At 26.9% G+C, this 24,797-nt stretch overlaps 2 protein-coding genes across 5 annotated transcripts; one reads left to right on the top strand and one right to left on the bottom strand.

Annotated features, from left to right (window-relative positions):
* Positions 1-497: 497 nt before the first annotated feature.
* Positions 498-19,056, top strand: LOC118069953 (5-hydroxytryptamine receptor 1-like). Of its 4 annotated transcripts, XM_035088330.1 has the most exons (7): positions 498-1,048; positions 1,129-1,262; positions 4,652-5,146; positions 8,252-8,547; positions 13,346-13,586; positions 13,729-13,935; positions 18,267-19,056. In XM_035088330.1, exons 3-7 carry the CDS (start codon positions 5,027-5,029, stop codon positions 18,885-18,887), a joined length of 1,485 nt encoding a protein of 494 aa, XP_034944221.1. In that variant the 5' UTR covers positions 498-1,048; positions 1,129-1,262; positions 4,652-5,026; the 3' UTR covers positions 18,888-19,056. The 4 variants fall into 4 exon arrangements, with proteins under 4 accessions (XP_034944221.1, XP_034944220.1, XP_034944223.1 ...); XM_035088329.1 differs by having other exon boundaries at positions 498-1,262; XM_035088332.1 differs by lacking the exons at positions 498-1,048; positions 1,129-1,262 and adding an exon at positions 4,288-4,328.
* A 3,997-nt stretch (positions 19,057-23,053) lies between these two features.
* On the bottom strand, positions 23,054-24,765 carry bic (bicaudal). The gene is made up of 4 exons (XM_035088326.1): positions 24,370-24,765; positions 23,770-24,141; positions 23,371-23,500; positions 23,054-23,286 (listed from the first exon to the last, which is right to left on the bottom strand). The coding sequence occupies exons 1-3, from the start codon at positions 24,445-24,447 to the stop codon at positions 23,387-23,389; spliced, it is 564 nt and encodes a 187-aa protein (XP_034944217.1). The 5' UTR covers positions 24,448-24,765; the 3' UTR covers positions 23,054-23,286; positions 23,371-23,386.
* Positions 24,766-24,797: the final 32 nt, after the last annotated feature.

The following is a 24,797-nucleotide window of genomic DNA, read 5'->3' as shown; positions in this document are numbered from 1 at the left end:
TTAAAAAAAAAAAAACAAAAAAGAGGAAAACTTACAGATAATGTAAAAAAGCTGCAAAAAAAAACACGATAGTCAGGTACAATAAAACTTTATTGTCGGATTTATTTCATTTTTTATGTTCGTACTTGAAAAAAAAAAAAAAATAATCGAAATAAACAGAGCATTTTATGCTTTGACTTAGATATTTTATACATTTGAAATTCTGCATCCACCTTCACCATGAACTAAACTCTGCAACGCGAAGTTGCATACTTAGAAGATCGTATAAACGATATATTTAACATAAACAATGTACTTATAAGTTCATTGATAAATGTAAATATCGCTGTTTGACAAAATAATATTTTATAGGGCGTTACAATACGTTACGTCATAGGTAGAAAGATTTTCCGGATAGGACAATAATTTGGCGGAGTAGCGCTTGCGCTACAACGGAGTCCAGGTCAACGACAAGAACGTCGTCCCAGTCTAGTCGTATTCCGAGCGTTGAAGAAAGAGTTTAGTTTAACTCGACCTTTGCCTCTAAACAGACTAGACAAGTTTGTAGATGTTTTTTTTTTTTATTTTTCCTCAAATAAAAAAACAATTAAATATTTGTTATTCCCTCAAATTAATTTATTTTAGAAAGTTAAAAAGAAAATAAATTTTAAAAAATTACTGAAATTAAAAATTAATAAACACATGAACGGCAATGAGTGACCAGTGGAGGTTTATTTACATATTTGGGGGTTGATGGAAATAATGAATATTAGACATGTTGTCAATGGTAAATGATGGTATCATTTTTTCCATCATCACGTTATCCATTTAATTGAATCAAAATTTCAAAACACACTCTGTTATTTGCATACTAAGTGTCTGTAGAATGATGTATTACATAAAATATAAATGTAAAATACATGTAGATAGTTTGATGTGTCTTCTCATCCTTTTTAATTAGCTACGGAAAATCGAAACTTTAATATCAGTGACATGTGATGAACATTATCCAACATTAATGAGAATAAAATAAATAATTGGATTAATAACAGGACTAAAAGCATAATTGGTAATTGTTATAAATAATTACAAACAACATCTATTCTATTTGTTTTATAATTAAAATTGAAGTCTAATTGAATATCAAAGGTGTATGAGAAAGCCGCAATTTTACCACTCTGACAATTACAAGCAATTAATATGGGTTTTAATCTCATGAATAATCAATTAAATATTGAAGAGAGTAAACAAAAAAAATTTCACCTCACATTTATAATAAAATGGTGAGTATTTTTCTTATAATATTTAACATCTTTATTAACTTGCCAAGTAAAACTATGTATTATTAATTTGATCCATTGTTTTTTACTTATCTTGACTAAATTTTTTACGACCAAGTAAAACTGAATGTTAAATAATTCCACTTCAAAATCCCTTAGGTTCCCTATATGTCTGTATGTGTGGATTACTCATATGAACCATTGTCCGAGAAATTTATTATGCACATGAATGCAGTACTAGGAAATTGCAGAGAACTGAGTATAAAATAAAATTTCTGCATCTGATATTAAAACATACGTTTGAACTCAGTATAATAATGCCATGCAATGATAGAATATTTTATAAATATCAAATGTAGATCTAATAATTAGATCTTTCCAGCTTTTTATCCATTATTATTATATCATTATTGACCAAAAAGGGGGGAAAAAAAAAAACATGTGTTAATTCTGGCGCGGCATATAAAAAGCAACTATTTCCAATAACGAGAAGTAAAATGATACAAAAAATCATACAGGTGGAAAAGGATTAAATTAATTACTGATAAAATGCCGGAATTTTTTCAAATAATAACAAATAAAATAAATAAAATTTAATCCTTTTTCAATTCTATCCAATAGGGGTAAAGTTCAGAATTGTCGTATGAATTATCAACTAAAACGTATTGGATTTCGATGTCTCTATTGAAAAAGCAATAAGTGAGGACTTGAAATGAACAGATAAATCTATAATAAAGGAGTAAGTTATAGAAGTGGATAGAGAAAAAGCGAAAGTAACTTGTAATCGTCGTATAAGTGAGAAAATGAATTTAGTGGCGCAGGCTACGTGAAATCGATCGGTTGACACGAACGGGGCCAGCTTGTTGCACACGCTACTTGATTGACCGGCTCAATTGTATTCTATTTTATTTGTTTTTTTTTCTTTTACATTGTACGTTGAGTTACCTACTACAAATCGTTACAATGACTCTTCCATAGCTTCCAACACTGATAGTTTTGAAATTATCGAAAAACGCTTTTACGATAAACGATCCTTTCTACAAGAATATGCTACCATTTGAATAATACCAACATGTACATATGTATATACATACAGAAGAATAAAAATGTTAAAAATTTATTTCATTCGGAAATACGAAGAGCTTTCAAAGGAAACTAAAATTGTATTCACAGGAAAGAGAATGCTGAAAAATAAAAAAATATCAATTGAATTATTTAGTGATGAAATTTCATAAAATATTCTATATGGTTTTGTGGAAATTTATTTTCTATGAGTAATCAAATAGAGTTATTATTTTTTATAAAATACCATTTTTATATCTATTCAACTTTTATCTAATTTTATTCTTCAAAGTATTAAGCTGTTTTCCATTTAGTTTCCAATAAGTTAACATTTAAAAAAATACTCAAAGCTCATTCGTAACATATTAGTGAGCTTCAGTTCAAAAGTATTTACATCTATTTATATATTTTGACGACGATCGAACATGATCTATCGACTAATTTTAGCAAACTTTGAACTGTCATGATCAATTTTTGAGTAGTAGAGTAGAGACCCACGTCTTTTTCATAGTATTGTTGAGTTGTAGAGTTGTTGAACCCAAGTTAATCTCTAATACGTGCTTGAATTATTTTATCACAATTTGTGGCTTACTAATTAGAATAATACTACTTTGAGAAATTTTGATAAAGCACATTTCTATGCAATAAGGAATCCTCTTCTATAAATCCAAACATGAATAAAAAAAATCACACGTGTAGAGTGCAAACAAATCCTCTTGTATACTCAAGCAAAAGCCACAAATTATTCCGCGCATGCCAGATGAACTTAAATATGTTACAGAAGGTTTTAGAATAAAGACAAGACCGGCAGTAAGTGCTTTTATAAGCCTTAATTCTTCTCTAAGTAAACCAAATTATCTTATAGTAAGTAGAGTAGAGTCTAGAAAAAAAGAAGACTTGGAGGAAGATTTAATGTTTTTATCATTCTAATGCATTGTTTTATATTAATGCACCTGGAATATACAATTAGATAAAATATTACCTTTTAAACTTTATTGAAAAAAAAAGTTAGACTACTAGTCCAAACAATGAATGATAGGTAGAATGAACTTCCTTAATGGCATAATCTTCAATGAAAATTTTTAATGAAATTCCATAAGTCTTAACGAAATTCTAGTTCTCTCAACTAACAAGTTTCTTGGAGTGGTTTTCTTGAATTATTTCTTTTTTATTTTAGGAAGTAATCTTCTTTCACCTTGATAAGAATTCAAGTGCAATCCGATGCAAGTACAATAGGGGAAAACTGAACAATTTGAGCACTGGTTTATAAATACCATGTTGTAGAGAAAACGAATAATTCCATTAACTTTTGCAATACCTGAAATTGAAAAAGTTTTACATGAATTCAATTTACTAATATAGAAAACGATAGAATATAAATAATTAAAGTCAAATTTTAATCACTTAAGTAAGGGGCAATTATTTGCATATCATTACAATTTGTATTAAGTACTGTACCATTTTAAATAATTAAAATCTGTCGTTTCAGTATAAAATATTAATTCTGATCTCACAACAAGCACTGAGAACTTTAAAAGCTATTACATTTTATCCAGAAGCAATATTCAAATATTTAACGACTAGTGGTAGGCCGCTGCATGTTGCACTAAAGTACTTTTGATATAATGCCAATACTCTGCAATGCTAATGAAGAGCGTTGATGTATCCTGAACTCTATCCATTCACTATTAGAATCGAATTAATTTAACAGCAATTAATAAAAATTCTGAACGATTTTTATTGAATCAATATTTAAATTATTTTGATAAAAATAATGATGGAAATAAAATAATATTTAATCATTCAAATATCAAGTTTGAACAAGTGTTATTGTATGTCATCAAATCGAGGTTTCATTACTTTCGTAATCTATCATATAATAAAACCATCTGAATGTTAACCTTTTATCTCGTATTATGTCGTGTTATTCACAAAGTACAATTAATTGTCATATATCACTTATGATACCAACTGTAATAATACCAGCATTAATGGACATTTTTGATGGTATATCACAATATATTTCTAATTTTATCTAAAAATGAAAATAAAATTCTTTAAATGTATCATAAATATTTACGTTTGATTATATTATACTATTTCGTAAGTATTATCATGAACAATTTCAATGATAGTTGGGTACATTTGATGAAGAATAATATACATACATTGAGTGTAGTTGATAGCTTAACAATACTTGTTGATAGATAATCAAATTAGATTATTGAATATACATGAATTTGAGAATAAATAAATAAATAATTGTCATTATCATCTAATTAATCTAATAATGTTACACAATATCTAATCTGAATTTTTGTTATTTCTAGGTATAAATATAAGTCATCAAAGAAGTTCAAATAAGTGATAATGAGTTTAAAAGAATGTAATCAAATTTGCAACAACCATAAAGGCAATCTCAAGGAGGAAAAAAATTATAAAATCTGGCATCTGTCCATATAGATGACACTGTCGCCAACATCGCTGAAAAAAATAGTGTGGGCAAATCGTGTTAAGAACTCAGTGAATGCATCAGAATCAACGGAGGGGGACGAAGAGGACGACGAGGAAGAGAGGAGTAAAATAGAGAGATAACATAGTAGCACAATCAAAGAATAAAGTACATAATAAGAATGATGTCCTAGTGTGAGCTTCATGAGAAGAAAGGGGAGCTTGGAATGCTTTTAAGCATTGGTTAATATCGTATGGAGGGGCAGAACGTGAATACAGAAACAACTTGGCACCTCACGCCGATTGCAACAGAAGATCCTAAAAACTTTTTTCAAGACTTTCCTGGAAAAAATTCACCCTTTACAGCTGCCGAGGTATGTTGAAATGAATACTATAAACTGAGGAAAAAAATGTTTTCTCATAAGATAAAGATTATTTGTCCTAAGAAAACAATTCGGGATTCTTCAAATGCTATTTCCTTTTCAGCAGAAAATAAATCTGCCTTTTGTCTAAGAGAATTGCCTGGAAAAATAACTTTTTGTGGTAAAAAAGCTTTTTAATTTTTTTTGTTTATAACAGATCTATGTGTTATTATAACCACATATTTGCAGATTACTATAACTTTGTTTTTTTTTTTCAAGATAAAATAGTATAGAGCTTTTGTAATATTTAAATTCTTGAATAAAATTTATTTTTTTCTTTAAAATCTGAGAGAAATATTCCAAAGAAGAATTGTCAACTTTTTAATAAAAGTCAAAGAAAGCTCGTCAATCATCTTTCAACATATAATAATTTCTACAAGAGTCATAAGTCAAAATATTTTTTGTGAATATCTGAAGAGCATAATTAATGAATGCATACAATTAATTGTTCGTTAGGACAAAAAAATTTGTCAAAATGGGTTAAAAAACATTTTTTTTTCCTCAACATACACTATTCGTCACAATGAATATGAAATTAAAACATCGTATTTTGTCACCGTGACCATAAAAAGAGTTTATTCTCATTTATACTCATCCAGTTAATGTGTGTGCTCATGCCATAAACTTTTTTAGAGACAAAATAAATGTTTATGAGCTGCAATGTACAAGAAAATAACATATCCTTTTGTTTGTTCTGTAAAATTAGCATATGTTTGTGTTGGAATTGGTTCAAGTATAGCGGGAAATTAAATTTCTATCATCAAATTTTAAGATTTTAATAATAAAACTCTTCATGGTTTTATATAAAACATCTTTCCAATTGTATGAAATTTTTTATTTTTAAATTTATTCTACTTTTTCAATAACAAATATACAAGTTAATGTACTGAAATTTTATCTTTTAACATGATCAAGTTGGTGTGTGAGAAAAGAGATTAAACGAGATTTACATTTTCATTGTAATTATAAATGAATAGAATTTAATTTAATTATCAATATTCATTAATATTATGAAATATTCTGTTACATATTTTTGATACTTTTGTTCATTCATCAAAGAGCTCCAACATATTTATCACATTGATCCTATTTTTTATATTATAATCTAGATTTAAAAAATTTAACACTGCATTTTTATTGATGTTTCACCACACTTTGGGTTCTTTTTATATAAATTAAACTCATTCTCGCTAAATTTAATATATTTATAAATTTTAAACTTCATTTAAATATTTTTATTCCATTCAAATCAGTTTGTTGTCATAGATTTTAAATCATAAAAATGGAGTTATGAAAAATGCATAAAATGGAATCATTGTAAAGTTATTATTTCTCAAAAGTTTCTTCTTTCTAACATATTCAATAGTAAAACGACTTATTCGACATGCAGTGGAATCTCCTTAATTCCGCTATCGAAGCTACCAGTTCCGAGAATTAGGGAATTCAAGGAGTAAGAAAACTACATCTTCTCTTGGTGGGGTTTAGGGGAAATCGAAAAACGATTTCAGGAGATATAATCATACAGGAAGCACTATTATTTCTGTTTAAATGAAAGTCATACTTGACTTCAATTATTATCTTTTAATTCTTAAGAAAAACATTGAAAGCTTCTATTCGCTGTGTTAACTTTGAAGATAAGAAATCTATTCTGGTTTGATTTATAAACTCTTCACTTGGAGATTTATTAATATTCAGTAGAAATGTAAATCTGAGTCATTTGCTTTATTTTTATCAAGCATCTAAAAATGGCGAACAAAGATTGAATTTTTTTGTCATACTAACAGAATTGTAATGGATATTTTATTAGCTATTCTTCTACAGTTTTTTTTATTCTTTATATCATTCTCTAATTAATTAAAATATATCATAAAGTTAAACTTGAATAAAAAATGTCATATTTTTTCCAACAATGTGATCTATTTTTTGCTTTAATTTTCAAAAAATGTAATGGAGTTTATATGTATATGAGTGCTGATACTAATGGATTCAACTGTCATAGAATGATATCATTGAGCTTTCTTTCTTATTTAATATTTTTCATATTCATTTTTTAAAAGTAAATAATGTATGCCAGAATACAACTCAAAAATATTATGACTATTATTATTAATTATACATTTATTAATTTTACAACAATAACATTTTTATTATTTAATTACAGTCTTGATATATTGATTTTAATTTACAAAAATTTTTCTCACTTCTATCTATCTTCTAGGCGAAAATTCAATCTTTGTCATTAATTCATTTGATTTAAAATTCAAATAATGGTCGATCTCTAGAGGGTAATTGGTCACTAATCACTTTACCCTTTATAAATCGATCTGAAATTTGAAATTCTCCAAATTTTAAGAATAACTAAAAATACATTTAGGGTCAATTAATCAATGGAGAACGAATATTTAAAGTTTTGAACGTCGTATGATCAGACCTAAAAGTAGAAAAGTTAGACGTTCACATAGTGGTCAGACACCTACTCTAATGGTCTGGCATAATATCCAATGAATGAACAAGTTAAGTTTTGAATTGAAGGGAATAACCACAATGTGATTAACTAATAAAATAAATATCTTAATACTCTATCATTAAAATCACACCTTGTCCTATTAATGAATTCATTATTCAATATATGTATATTATTATTCATGAATCTGTTAGTTAAAACTTCCCTAAAAGAAATATTATTTTTCAATAAGATAAAGGTAACCATTCCAACACGAATGCCTCAATAGAATCATTAATTACTAACAAATATTCATATTTAGTTCTTACCCAAAACCCTTATCAAATCAATCATTAATTAATCACAAGCAAACATTAATTCAATTGTAAGCTCCAATAAAAGAGCTATAAATTATTGATAAATCTAACCCCTTTTATGGTAAAGTTTCCTACGAGTATGAGATAATAATAGTCCCAAATGCAAATCAAAATTATACACGTTCACCGTGTATAAACTTTATACCTCAATATCTATGGCTTTATAACATAAACTCTATATTAGAGACTATAAATACAAGTTTAGATAAACTAAATATTGACTTTATCACCATTTAGGCAATTGTGATAGCTCTGGTATTGGGCAGCATCATCGTGGGCACCGTGATCGGCAACATTTTGGTCTGTGTGGCAGTATGTCTCGTCAGGAAGCTGCGGCGTCCCTACAACTATCTTATTGTCAGTCTTGCGGTGAGTGACCTTTGTGTTGCACTGCTGGTTATGCCAATGGCCCTTGTCTACGAAATACTCGGCAGCTGGTCATTTGGACCTATCATTTGTGATCTTTGGGTTAGCTTTGATGTACTCAGCTGCACCGCCAGTATCCTCAACCTCTGCATGATATCTGTAGACAGGTAAGCTGTGTATCAGTATTCATTATTTGTAGGAGATGATATATATAATTTTTATTACTCCATAAACTTCCTTCACTGGCTTTTCGATTTAATAATAAAATAAAATTTCGTACCATCATAAATCGTGGAATTTTCTACTTAAAAGTTAACTGTTCGTAATTGGAGCAGTAATTAAAGATTTACGTGCTTAAATTTAGAAAACTCCCACGAAAAAATGAAAAGTAATATAAAAAATATTATAATTCATTCTTGTCTATTAAAATATGTAGAATGAAAAAGCTAAATGATTACAAGTTTATTTTTGAATTTTCAAAATTAGTATTATTAAAATAAAATAGAGAAACAATTATATTTAAAATATTTATGATGTTGTATATTCCAGGTTGTAAAGAAAGATAGTAATAAAATTACTCTAAATTTTTATTACATTCAATAATATTTTATACTAAAGAATTTTATCAAGACTAAATTGCAAGCTCACAAAAATGACAAACTCATCATAATATTTTTTGATCATTATAACTCTGATGCATTATGATGTATAAATTATATTATTACATGAATATTAAAGTAATGTTTCATTTAATTTTTTAAGTTTTTACTTGAATTTATAATCCAGTAATTAGAAATTTATTTTATGATCTCAATTTTCTTCTTATCATCCGATTATGTCAATTTTTGATATTCGTAGAGTACCAGGATACTTTTAATTATTTTATTTATCAAGTAAATTCATGAAAAAAATATTTTTATACCATTATTTTATACATTCACGGTTTCTTTGTAATACGAAACTATATCCCGTGTTTATCCTACTGTAAAGATATATCTTCCAGTTTTAGATATCCGCATTACACTTTCATTTCGGAATTGATACAATCTAGACACAGTAGTATCGTGACTGGAAAATTCTGCAAACGTTTCTCGGAAATGTTTTAAAAATACCTAAAAACTTGTTATTATGTATACAACGTTGAGAAATGGCTTAGAACTTTAAGCTTAACTTGAAGCTCTACATCATTGATCAAAAAGTGTTGCCTTCTTCATCTCAACTATCTAACAGATTATAGAAGTGAAGTTGTTACTTTTTAATCACTCCATCAAGTGGTGAAAAATATGTTACTAAATAATATCCATCATTTGTTTTCAATGGTACTAAACATTTTACCAAGAAAGAAGCACACTATGAATATCATATGAAATAATTGTTTTGATATTGGATCGGAATAACGATCTAAATCAAATATTTGTTCTCATAATCTATAAAAGTAAACTCACGTTCATAACATACTTAATAATGTTTTTTATATAATATTAATTACTTTTTCCAATTTTTATGGATTTTATTAATTTTTTATTATTGAATTTAGTATATTTGGTAAACGAACTTACTTTAGCTGACCTAGTTCTCTTTTATTCACTAACATTATCATGTTAAAATAACAATGCTATAATTATTTATAATAAGATATATTAAATATAAAGAAATTACTCCATCCACTACCCAAAATTTAAAAAAGTTGTAAAAATATTCTTCTAAAATTGATTTTATAATTAAAATCATAATTAATCATTTTTTAATTGCAATAAAAGTATTGTGATCGTATTTGATTTTAATTTAAGTCACAGAGTAAAAGAATATTTTTTCGTTAACAATTCATTTATCTACTCAGATAGTTTGTAAAAATTACTTGACTGACTCTGATTGGAAAAAAAAACATACACCTATCAAACGAGCAAATGTCAAAAACATTTGGCTGGAATTCAATTAATAGTGAAGCTGTGAAAATCATTATTATAGTGGAAAAAATTTTCAATCAGACATTTTTCAATATGCTTAATTATAAAAATGATGCTTAAGCAGTAGATTTATCAGTTGAACTGAAGTCGATGAATTTTTTTTTAATGCTTCTGTTATGATTGGAAGAAGTCAATATTATTATTAATTGATGGGACAATGTTTTGACGATGAGAAGGTATATTAGAGTGATTCGAACGAAATATCGATGATAAATCATATGAAAAAATGAAAAACATTCTCACTTTAATACAAATTTTTAATGAATTTTAAATTTAATTCAGATTTGATTAAATTCGAATTTAATAAAATATAATCCCATTAAATAAAATAATTTTATTAAATTACAATAATAGAATGAGTAAATTTTATTGGTGTGCCAACTATTTTTGTTGATTAAATTAAAAATATATTTTAAATTAATTTTGTAGAATCATTTTTTTTATTCTTAACTTCTGGATAATGTTGAAAAAAAGAGCATGTACAATCTATAAAGAAATTTTTATAATATACAACTTAAGTAAATCCTGAAATTCATGAAAAATTCATACTTAAAACGGTGTACTTTATAACATATGAATTATACACAACACGTCGAATAAATTAACCAAATATCATCATACGCTTCTGTTCAATGAATTTTGATTTTTATACATTATCTAGCTATCAAAAGCAATCAATCTACGATGAATCAAAATTTTTTTCACATTTTTGTGTAATATAAACAGAAATAAATTCGCAAATGTCAAAGCTATATTTATAAATAAATAACATAAAATAGAATATAAATTTATATAGAATTGCATGCCTTCTATTTTCTCGTATTTTAATGCTTATTTAAAAAATAAGTTCAATTTAAAATATTGAAATAATCCAAGATCTAAACAATATATCTACAAAATAGCATAAAAAATCAAACCAATAAAAAGAATATTTCCTTATTATTTTTTTAAGTAATTCTTTGCTACGTAAAAAATAGTCTGATCTGATAATATTCTCTAAATTTACCTTATATCAATAAAATGACCTCATTAATTTTTTTTAATAGCCAACCCTTCAGAAATTAGGGTAGAGGGTAATATTTAGTGATTTCACCCTACTTTCAAAAACACTACTAGAACCATAAAAAATATTATCAAAATGCAATAAACTCTCGAAAAATGATAAAAAAAGCAATTATACTATTTATAAAAAAGAACTCTATTAATAAATAATTCCATAAATACTTTTAATCTATACACAATTCATACTTAAACTACTACTTATGATTGTTTATAAATTATAATGCACACTATATATTTTTTCTGCTAGCAACACTGTATATAAATTATATAAATACCGTTATCAATCTTTATAAAACATATTTACATAATCATATACATATTTAGAAACATATTTTTTCAATATTGTACTCAATATCGAGCGAAATACGACTTTAAGAATTTAAAGCAGCAAGATCCGTATAACTATCGTTAATAACGTTATTCCGAAAAAAAGCTCGTTAATAACTGTCTAACCACAAAAGTACATCAAGAACAAATAAAAAAGTTCTTAATATGCACTTAAACGTAAATTCGTCTTAATATCTATCCCAAAAAAAGGGAAAAGCGTCATTTAAAGTAGCTATATAAGCAATTGAAGGCCATTTGAAACTATTAAACCTACATTTTGCTATTACATTAAATTACATTTATAAATATTTATTGGATTTAGTATCTTAATGACATGAAAAATCAATTTCGCTGGTTTGAATTTACTTCCGAAACATCAATAAAAAACATAAGATAGAGAATTTCAACACAATTTAATGCCTCGAAACAACCCCACATAAATAGTATATCTATATTTATATACGCCCATATGAATTCCCCGAGGCTGTTTTAGGCTTTACAAAAGTGTTACCCTGATTCAGGGATATTTATTGTATTATGGTGAATGACATTTTTCCATGTGGGTGAATTATATACACAGAAATCTAGTTAGTAATACCTACCAATAGTCTCTTTCCACCTTAATAATTTACAATAAACAGAGATAATTGAAAATTTACCATCAAACTATGTATTAATTAATTTGGTTAATGAAACATGTAAATGCCCATCGTAATTTCTAATTCTTGTAAAGAACAGAAATAATATCAAGTGTTTATAATTAAATCTAGCAATTATAATTTTTATACATGCAATATGTCACGTTAAATTCAGATAAAACTGATAAGTTATTTGTTAAACGGACCACTTCATAATCTCAAAGATTGATAATTGAAAGATAAAAATAAGTAGCACGTTTGTTATAATACTCATTAAAATACAACTGCGTGTTGATGAAAAATATTTCTCTTATAAATCTTAACGTTAAAATAAGCTATTTTTAATTCATTTGCATATTTAAACATCAACTAAAGGGGATTTATCATTTATTATATTTTTATATCTACCAGATAATTAAAGGAAACAAGAATATCACAACAAAGTTTAAGTTTCATGTTCCAACGTGATTTTCAACACTTTGAAATCATACACCTGGGTCAATTGCGTGGGTCCCAACATCTTTGCACGAGTGGAAAGCTTTAGTACCAAGCGAAGAGTAAAATAAAAATTACGTACTTTAACTTACAAGTAATTCCACTAAGAACGTAACAATTTTATCTAAAATGATAATGGCTTGAACTTTAAAATGTAAACTTTTAATTATCTATCTAAGCAAATGGTTACTAAGAATAAATCAACCCAAATATGATGAAGATTTTCTGAAGAAAATATATCTAAATGCATTTTTAAATTTAAACAATGCAAATATATTATTTTTATTGTTATAGAGATGAAAAAATACATATTTATAAACCAGTGAAAGAATGTACAGAATGTAATTTACATTTTTGGAGTAAAGAATAACATGTCACGTATTATAATTAAGGTGTTAAAAAGCATTTAGTTAATTAAGAAAAAAATTTAAGTTGCTTAATTAATATTTTTTTCTTTTGATATTTCAACAATCTAGGTATTATGCTATTACACAACCGCTTGATTATGTTGTAAAGAGAACACCACGGCGAATGATTTTCTGCGTTGGTATGGTCTGGCTTGTTGCAGCATGTATTAGTCTTCCACCCCTTCTTATCTTAGGAAATGAGCATAAATTTGAAATGGGTGCCTGGCATTGTGATGTCTGTCAGAATTTTGGATATCAAATATATGCTACGCTTGGTAGCTTTTACATTCCACTCATCGTGATGATTCAGGTAAGAGTACATTATGTATTCAGTTAATCAATTATAGCCTCAAAGTTACGTGATATGCATGCTTGCTCTAATTTAAATTTAAACATGAATGAAGCAAACTTTATGAATTAAGATATTGATTTTTTTTTCTGTTGACCTTTAGGTATATTCTAAAATATTCTGTGCTGCAAGGAAGATTGTTCTTGAAGAGATGAGCGCTCAGAGTCACTTAAAAGCTCACTGTACTCTGGGAATTGAACCACCAGTACATGATTCAAGCATCATCAATCGACCGTTTAATTCCGATATTCAAACCACTCATAGTACTCCTAATATAAAGCAGCATCGTAGCTCTAGTGCTTCTACGACGGTAAGTTTTACTTATGGCTTATAATAACATGTAGTAAACACATTACTTGAGACAATAATACACTCATCTTACACTTGATTTAAGGTAAATAACTGGAGAATAATAAAAGTATTATTTATACAAAAAAAATTTTTGCTGTTTTTTGAGATAATAATGAATTCATTGTGTTTATATTGAGCCTTTTTTTTTTGTTTTTAATTATCAATGAATTAATTATGTTTTTATTTAAAATTAAATTATTTAAATAGAATATTTTTTAATTCATGTACTTTGAATACTATAAATCAAATGAATTTTTTTGTGTACACAGAAAAGGGGTAAATAAAATTTGACGTTGTTTATAATTAAAATTTTATATTACTTTTATACGATACTGGTATAAACCGTCTCTGGCTTATATGCATTTTTTATTACATTTTTATAGTTCTTTAAGTTATTTGAGATATTTTTCTTTTTTTTTAATTACATAAATGAATGTATTTTAAAAAAATGGTGTATACGAAAAACGAGTTACATGTACATGCTGATATAACAACGTATTTGATATTGAGAAATATATTTATTTAGTTTAAATGAATATTTTATTTGAGTAAACGAAAATTGAATTAATAATGAATAAATTCTCAGTTGAGTCCTCAAAGTTGGAATAATTCAAGTTGGAATACCAATTGATTTATGTAACAAGCAGCACGAATGTAACTTATATTAAAAATATTCAACCATTTTAAAAAAAATAAAAACATCAATTTAAGTTTAATATTAAATATTGTATTATGATTATTTGTTTAAATGAATATAAGAGGATAGAGTTGGAAAATATTTTGAACTACATCATTACAAATAATTGAGTTTTATAAAAAATGAATGAGTTTTTAATTACTTATGAGGGAAAAGTTCATAAACAAGGTTCTAAAGGGTCAATTATTATTTTTAGTTACAATTTTATTGACTATAATTAACAGAATATTATTGAAAATTGTGATAATAAGTTTTCTAAAGGATTAATTATCATCGTTGGTTTCAACTTTAGCAACTATATAACTAATAAAAAATATTATTAAAGAATTTTTTTTTCATGAAAACTGTTCTAATGTATTAAACAAAAGTTTACGAAAAACATATTTTTATAATAAATTACACTATAATGTTTTTCCCGAGTACATTTATAAAAAAAAATTGAACTCCGACCTTTTTCTTGCGGAAGAGATAGAAACTGAAAAATGATAGTAACTTTAGTTTGACCATAACGTAATTCGAAAAATACATTTTAAAACTTTATCCATTTCTTTTGAAGAATTTTTTAAATTTCAGTATCAGTCATCTGGCTTGTAACTATTCTGGCTTAAAGCTACAATAGTCTTTTCAGCTTTAGGATTCGGTTGCTCAGAAACAATCAGAGAAATTTTCGAGAAATAGAAAATTAAAGTTAAAGTGGACTCTTTTACATGCTTCATTCAGGATACTTGATTGTTATGCAACTTGATGCAATGAAATGAAATCAACGTGATTTTATCTTTAAATCAAACTTAATCTTCTTGTTGAAAATAGATAGTGATATCTTTTTTCCTATTATTAAAGCTTATGGATATACTAGTGTATTAAACTATAAAATGTTAGCTTTAAATCGTTCCCTAATTTTTATTTCACATCAACTATTTTCTGAAAATATCCAATAAATAAAAACAATGTTCAGTGACTTTTTTAGACTGAACTGTTCTGTCCATTAATTAAATCAGTTTTTAATAAAAATAAATTCAATCCTTAAACAAATAATATTTTTTTCTAAACATCGCAGTAATCCATTGATTACAAAAGTTTTTTGTATGATTATTTTAAAACCAACCACCAGAGTATAAAACCGTTCTCATTTTCACCACAAATTCTACAAATGTTACTACTGTAACTAAGTAAATTTCCCTATGTAATTAGAAACTTGAAAATAGACTTACAGAGATATATTAGCATGTAGTAGTAAGTTTGATAATATCTAAAGTTCACTCTACTAGAAAGTGGAACAAATTTTTTAATAAATTCCTATATTAAACAGAATATATTCCTACCCGCTGATATATCTATTCTCATGCAATCCAATCTGTCCACCAGTTACTAGTAAAAACCATAAAATTTTTACTGTCATCTCTTTGATGTACTTTTTCTAGCTGATGATGTACATTGTCCCTTGATTTTTTGCTGTGCAAGTTTGCAAGATGTTAGCATCTTAAGAAGAAAACTCTCAAAGTTCTTGAAAGTTCAAGCTTTGGAATAAATTTTTCAAAATGACAATACAATCATTCTAACTAAAGTTACCATTGTTTGAATTTAAATAAAACATAATAATTTTTCCAACTAAAGAAACTATTTTATATGTTTTGCTTTTTTTCAAAACTTCATTATTCAATGAATGTATCCAACTTCAATAATTCCACCTATAATAAAAATTAATAAGATTCATATTTTTTCATGCTTGATGATACTAAATAACAATCTATTGTTGATATACAATTGAATTATAGTAATGAGAAATATTTTCTTTTGAAAATTCACTCGACTAAAGTGAAAAAAAAAACATCATAATCTCGAATTTATTCTGCTAAAGAACTTTCGACAGCATATTTCCACTTTTCGTGCATGAAATAAAACTTGAAGAGTCATATTCTTCTCTCTATAGAGGGTTCGGAAGCCTTAATTTTTCCAAGACGTTAGATTTTTTCTCTTTTCAATACTTCAAATATTATGAATGATAATTCATATGAAAAATTTAAACGAGTTGAATGATCAAAGTTCATCATAATTATGGTACATCAACAGGGAATAAAATATTCTGTTGCTGCATCAGATTGGAACTCTATTCCTGTAGTAGTCTCAATTTCTGTTCTATTTATAGAAAAACAAGTAAATGGAATGAAATCAGTTTGCAGTTATAATTTTTTTTATAAATCCAACAGAAATGAAGACTGTTGTAGGAAAAGCCATCAGATCAGTTACACCAATAGTGTCTTTTTTCCATGTTGTATTTCAAATGACTCTTCAACCATTTATTCATCCAGCCAAGATAAAAAGCATACCTTCGACCATTCTTTGTTTTGGAAATGATAGACAGCTTCCTTAAAATATAAAGCCTTACCCCCAGTCGAAGGGATCTCCGTATTAGATTCCCTAAATAAGATATAAAGGTTTTCCTATTTAGGTTTTCTAAGGTTTTCATGCTTCCACCTTATTGCTAACTGGCTTATCGAGATTAGTTTATCAAAGGACTCGATACGTAATAATAAATGAGTTAATAAATCGTCAGTTGTATTTAGAAGGGGTGCTGAAAGCAATCAATTTTTTTGTAACAAAAAAATTGTAATTTCATGCTTTATTGCATTACATTATTAATCTGTTGAAAATAATATAAATAGAGTAGTAATTTAGTTGTTACAATTCTTCAAGTTTTAATGATCAAGTTATTTTTATACTAACACTTTTGAAACGGAAAGAAAAGGCAATAGAACATCAAACAACTTTCCTCAACAAACCATTTTTCATCACGAACGTGAATTCTCTTAAAATTTCATGGATCACACGAAATCCTTTAAAGTAAAAATTTTCGCTGATACTCTTTGTTATTTAAAATGAATGTATGATAGAATTCAAATGAAAATTTATGGATCACAAAAAAAAAACATAATAATTATTGACATGGAAAATATTACCCATCCGTACTATGATGATGTATACTATAGTGAAATAGACTACAAAAAGAAACATATCAAGTACAGAGAAGCATCACAGGTATGCCTCTCGACTTTCTTGAATACTGACGTCGATCAATAAGAGAGTGACAGTCCTTTGAGGAAATTCAAGATTTGTTTGGTCTTTTGGGAACATATCACTTTCAAGAATTATTATTTGATTGAAAGCTTCAAAATGATAAATGAATTTTTTTGCTTCACTTTTCATTGAATTTTATTATTATATAGGTCAGACTCAGTAATTGATTCAACGTTACAATTTTTTGCTTACGCTAAAGATAAACAGCTAAATTACGCTTTTATCGTACTCCAGTATACTTTATTGAAAATGTTATTTTCATATTCATACAGCAAAACTAAACTATCCTTCAACAATGGGAGCATTAAAAATTTTCATGTTAAATTTTATGATGAAAGAGATATCACAATAATAATTATTGACTAGATGAATGTGCTCTACAAAGCTCTCTATTGTCGAATTGTAGTTTCAAATGTAATTTGACTTTAATGAAATATTTCTGATGATAGATGGTCTGCTAATAAAGCCCAAGTGTCATGAAAATGGGAATATCTTGATATTTTTTATTTCTGTTACAGTGTAGTGGGCATGGAGTAAAGTGTTTCACTGGTGGTCCAAGGAAAAGCAATGAATCTCAATGTCCTATGCTATTTAAGACTGAAAAAACGACAGTTGGTTCATCAACTACCTTGACTACTGGCAAATCAGTGGTAAAAAACCACCTACACAGCTCTTGCAGCGTATCGAACTCACCTCATCAAAAGAAGTTGCGGTTTCAATTAGCAAAGGAACGAAAAGCCAGTACAACTCTAGGCATCATTATGAGTGCCTTTACTATCTGCTGGTTGCCATTCTTCGTGCTTGCATTAGTTCGACCATTTCTCTCTGATCCTAAAGCAATACCCAAGTCTCTATCAAGTCTATTTCTTTGGCTTGGTTACTGCAACAGTCTGCTCAATCCAATTATCTATGCTACTCTTAATCGAGACTTTCGCAAGCCTTTCGTTGAAATCTTATGTTTCCGCTGTGGCAATCTTAATCACATGATGAGAGAAGAGTTTTATCAAAGTCAATATGGTGATCCTGTGAACAATTATGTTATTAAATCATGTGATCATGAAGATAGTGAACATCTTGATAACCATGGTGGGGAACTCGTTACTCTTACTGTCACTCCTGCTAATGAGAGCTTTCTATGATAGGTGTTTAATAAAGAAGAGTTTATATTCAATTAGAAGTGGCAGAACTTGATGTTGTGTACTGAGAAAAAAATTATTTTTTAGTATAGAAATTATTTTATTGAAAATTATCAATCAACTCTAATGATATATTCATACAAAAAGATTCTATTTTTAAATACTTTTAACATAAAAATTATAAAACTTGAATTCAATAAATAAAAGCATATTTTTTTACAGGAAAAATTGTTTTTTTCTTATAAAAAAAAATATTGCTTAGAACAGTTAGAATTTTTTTAGCTGAAAAATAAATAATTTAAGAATTTACAATAAAATAATTTCTCAGCGCGAATAATTTTAGTAATCAAAAGTAATTTTTCTTCTCATGTTTCAATTAATTGTAAATGTTTCATTATCTCCAAACACTAATAATAATTTAAATTGAGTTACAGGTAAAACAGAAAATCAAAAAAATTAAAAACCTACTACTAGTAACACTTGTTTTTTTCTTGTTAGACACCAAGTTTTAAATTATATTTTGTAATAAATGTACGTATTATTCTGATTAAAACTGCCAGATTAGCTTGACACAGCAGATTATTAAAATCCGAAAACAATAGCATTTCATATCTATCTCTTTTTAATTAAAACCCCAGTAAGTAAATGAAGAAGCGAAAAATGTGGAGAAATTATATTTAGCGATGATATTATCACTAGTAATATAATTAATAATAATAATAATAATAATAATAATTTCAACAATAATAACAAAACATTAGTAATGTAATATAGCTGTATTTATAACAAACTAAATCATTATAAAGTGATTGGTAGAATAACTATGGATTATTCACTGAAGCTCAACCAAAAGCGGATAAAGCAGAGCAAACAATCGATTCGTAATACATATATCGTCGGTGAAGAGATATTTAATAAACCGCAAACCCTTCGATAATCAGTTTATGTATCTTTTTAAGTTTCAATCAGTGACACGTATCATTTGTCATAATCACTTAACAAAATTTTCAAATATTAGCTTTATTCATTTTTTAGTCATTCAATTAGAGCTGATATCTCCCAATGAGATTAAAAGTAATTGGTAGTTGGTAGAGAAATTACACTCTGGGATGAAATTACAGTAACTCAATTCAAAGAACTAACAAAAGAATTAGAAATTAAAATCACTATAACAAAGTGAACAAGTTATTTCAGAAATTGTTTTAGATCTTTCACTTTTTATCTTATGTTGTAAAAGAATTTCAAATTGGTTTTCCTCTTTAATAAGAAAATAATCAACAATGTAATTAAATACAGATGAGAATTCTCTCTGGATGAGTACAAAAAACGAGAATTAGTGAAATATCTACAACAAATGTGCAATTTTCAACATCATTGCATATTTATATCCGGAATGAAACTTTTAATATCAGCTGTGCTGATCGACAAAAGTATCTAAATTTTTTTTTTCATTCAACTCTTGCATAAAATTGTAAATAAAATAGTTGTGTTGATGCATTGCTCTTCCGGTTCGTTATCTAAACTGATTCATCTCAATTAGAATAACTAGAAATGACAGCTAAATAAATATATAACAAAGAATTGAGTCCATATGTTTAATTTTATTTAATGGAAATAATAGATTACAACGATAGAACTCAATTATTGTGGCCGCAAAATTAAATTTTCAATTACGTTCCGTATAATTCGATAGGAATATACTTTGAAATGAATTTACGCATAAACTGATTAGTAAATAATTGGAAATATGAAATTAATACTCGAAGACAAAATCAATCACAATATTACTTTTCTTTTGATTTATTATCTTCCCCTATCATACCCTATTTCTAAAAATAGCTCAGAATGACAAATCACCTAAGCGATTAAACTAAAAGTTTGATTGAATTATTGAACAAAATTTGCAATAGTTGATAAAAGTAGATTAACGTTCTTGATATTGGAATATATACACGTATATATAAAATATATATCATACGATGATTTATTCATCCTATTGAATTGAAAAACTAGAGGGTAGATAAAAAAAAATCTCATTTAATACATTTCATCCTTGAGTGTATTTGTGCAACCACTGCACAAAAGAAAACATAATTCTCCATAAACCTAGTTGAACTCGCACTTATAAAAGTGCGAATACTCTAAGAAGATTATCCCAGATCTCGCGAGAATATTCTTCTCTTGTCATCCCGTCATCTCTTCCATTTCGTCAATCTTTTGATATACCTAAAGAAGTATTGCTCTCCTTCCATCTTCCATGCTCATTGATAGTATGTAAGTAATAGATAACCATTATATTTAATAGGAATATTGTACTTAGAATATATAATTATTATTATACCAATAAATTTAAACAAACAACCTTCATAATTGTTTTTCATTCAAGCTATTATTAATTATTCCATCAAAGAAACATCATTCATATTTTGAAAGTGTACGTATGTTCATCCTGTCTATTGAGTTAATAATTATAATTATAAATGAGTATCCAAGATGTTAAATAAATTCGTCTCAGTAAAATTATCCCCTTAGGGAGATCTTCGTGAATGTGGATGTATATAGTAGATAGAGTTTGTTGAAATAATTATTTTATCCGGTTATATGTGTATACATAAATCGATATAGTAAACCTTGTATTCTGTGTCTATTGGCGCAAGCGTTTCTATTTTATGTGTATGTCATATCTGGAGTGTTTGCAAGATGAAGCTATAAATTTATTCAATTTGAATGCTACTTTATCATCTTACCAACAGTGAATTGGGGAAAATGATCTTTTAAATGCCGGAAAATTCTCAATGTCATCAATTTTAACTTCACACAATAAAATATTTTTTCAATCAAGAACCCTCTTCTTGGGGATAAATTGTTGACGAAAGAAATGATTCTTTTGTTGTTGTTTTTCATTATTAAAGATTATTTTGAATCTAATAAAAATTCATTTATTCTGAAAAGATATTCTATCATTTAAAGTCTTATCTACTTGTCTTCTTTTTCTTTTATTTATAAAATTATCTCCATCAAAGAATTCTTCACTGAAAAGACAAGAGTTTCTTGGACAAAGAAACTATTTTATTATTCCTGTTTTAAAGTTACAATAGTGAATTTTTCTTATGAAAATAAATTGATATTTTCTTACTAATATAATATTAAGGTTGCACTGTTTGGAAATAAATTATCGAAAACTACTTTCATTATTTTTTACTTTTGTTGCAATTGATTAAAAATTAATATTTCTTCATATTAAAGAGATAATTTTAATTGATTATTTTTATTTCTGTCACTGATGCATCCTATTTACGGCAATTATAAAATTTAAAAACAATTGCTCAAGAATTTGTCACTTATAAATGAAATTGTATCTCAGTATAGGCATTTAATGTCTCACTATGCTGAAAAACGCTTGGAAATTTTCAAAAATCGTAAACTTTTATTTTACTTATCATTAGTATATTCAACAATGGTTTAAGATTTTATTTCAGTATGCGTATTAATTGAGATCGTTAGAGCATTAGTTTAATGCTTTGCTATTTTAATTTTATTCTACTTGCCTTTTTTTCATCATTGCACTATTATGTTATAAATTTATTTTTTATCTTCGTAAATGCAATGCAACATAAGAATGATTTCGACTCTAAAATCTTTTATATAAAGAGAGAAATTATCACTGTTTTGTTTATTTCGTTGGTTAATGATTAAATGAAATAGAAAGTACAATTCAATAAAAATTATTTTAGATACCCAATAATATTACCATACAAAACAAATTATAATTGATTGTAAAATATAATACAAAAATTGCAAAAAAAAAACACGATTGAAATATATCAAATAAATTAAAAAAAAGGATGTGTGCTATTGAGAGATTATTGTTAATTCTTGTTGATGTTTATATTATCTCATTGATGTTAGAATGTTAATAAATATTTGTTTGTAACAAGTACTTGAGCACGTTCAATGGTATGTTGTATAGACACCATTACAATTCTATTATCCGAGAAATAAAGTATAAGATTAACGAGAATGTGAATAGCTTGTAATCCGTACATAAATTGAAACAATTTTTTGAACTGATTGTTTAGCGATTCTATCACATGCATCAACCAATTAACCTGAATTGAAACAAAAAAATGATGCTTGATAATAAACTGATATGTAATAAGATAAACACATTTTAAATAAAAAAAAATGTTCTTAAAATTTATTGTTAGATTAATAGATGATGCCAACGACCATCATTTATTTTCAAATATTTCCAATTTCCTGGACTATCATTATCATTATTTATATAATCGTAACACAAGGTAAAGAATTTGTAACGTTTGATACAATTACAAATTTTTTTTTCACTCAAGCAATATTATTTCTTGACTCATCCACTTATTTTTTATATCCCGGTGAGCACCTATAATAAATAAATAATCGAAACTCAATCGAAAGTACATAAAGAAAACTCACTTAAAAGATTTAAAAATTAGAGCTAACTTACGCTTAACGTTAAGCTTTTAAGCTTCAGGCTTAACTAAGGTAGCTTCTTTTTTGTCATTTTCAGTGACAATTGCTTCTTTTTTGTCTGCAACAGACTTACCAAAGTCTTCGACTTCTTTCTTTGTCGCAACCTTCAAAAAATCAATTAATAACAGTAATTAATTTCACATTCCATCAATCAAGAAGCCTTGAAAATAATTCAGTAATAAACATTGTAAACCAGTTATTAATTTTTATTTTACAGGTTATTACTGAATATTAATTATGACCTCGTTTTTATTGAAGAAAAAAAAATATCAACTTATAGAAAAAGGTATTTACAAGATAATTAAATAAATATAAACAAACGAATAAGATAAGATTGTAATGTAATAATGAAATGAATAAAAGTGAGACAAACCTCTTCCTTACTGGCTTCATCAAAGTTTTCAACTAATTCTGGTACTTCATCGTCCTCTTCCATTGTGGCTTTACCAACTGCGCTCCCAGCAACCGTACTGGCTAATCTTTTCAATTGAGTCAAACCTTCAGGGCCTAATTGACTCAGTATTCCAGGCAACATTTCTGTTATTTGTTTATTTTCACCATGGCCAGTAATAGCAAAGGTGTTCGCCGAAAGGCTGGCTTGAGCTTTTGGATTATTAAAATGAATTACGGTACCATCATCTTTGATCATATTTACTTCTTCAATCCCGGGAATTGTATTAACCGACAATTTCTTCAAGCAACTTTGTAACTTTTTGTCGTCTGTGGCTGCAGTGGCGTGGACAACCTTTATTAAATATATATCATTTTAAAAAAAATACATAACTACAAATTGATTATTAATGGAATAAATATATAATTAGCAAACAATCAGTTAGTTAATGATTATACCAAAGATAGTGACAATCATTTTCGGAGCATACATTTGGTAACAACAATTTCAGTGACAAAATAAACGATAGCCTCGTCATTTTGCTAATTATATCACAACCAAGACACTAATAATATTACACACCTTCTTTTTACGACGAGGTGTTCCTTTTCCTCCAATTCTAACTTGTGCTTGTAATTTTTTTAACTTTTCTGGATTCATTATTTATTTAATTAAATTACTACTCCCAAATTAATTAATTTACGTTATTTTAAATAACTGCCGATGTAAATTTACACACAAAATAATGCGTTCACAGTGACCGGCAACAAAACACGTGCTCTGTATTACTAGAAAGCCTCAAGAAAATGGAAGACTACTCCTATATTTTGTACGTCATCGTCAACTTCCGTCCTGGTAATTCCTGGAGTAGTACAAAATCCCTTACTTTCCGCTTTTATTACTAATTATTAATCGTTATTGGAATGCTAAATGTACTTTATAACATGTCAAATAATTAATCTAACTTTGTTATATTAAGGTCATGTTAATTTTATCACAAAATATGATAA

The sequence above is a fragment of the Chelonus insularis genome, unplaced genomic scaffold (genome assembly GCF_013357705.1).
Source record: "Chelonus insularis isolate UGA/USDA-ARS -01 unplaced genomic scaffold, ASM1335770v1 contig_493_pilon, whole genome shotgun sequence".
Taxonomy (NCBI): domain Eukaryota; kingdom Metazoa; phylum Arthropoda; class Insecta; order Hymenoptera; family Braconidae; genus Chelonus; species Chelonus insularis.
Note: the sequence above shows the minus strand (reverse complement) of the source record. Positions and strands in the feature narration are given on the sequence as shown.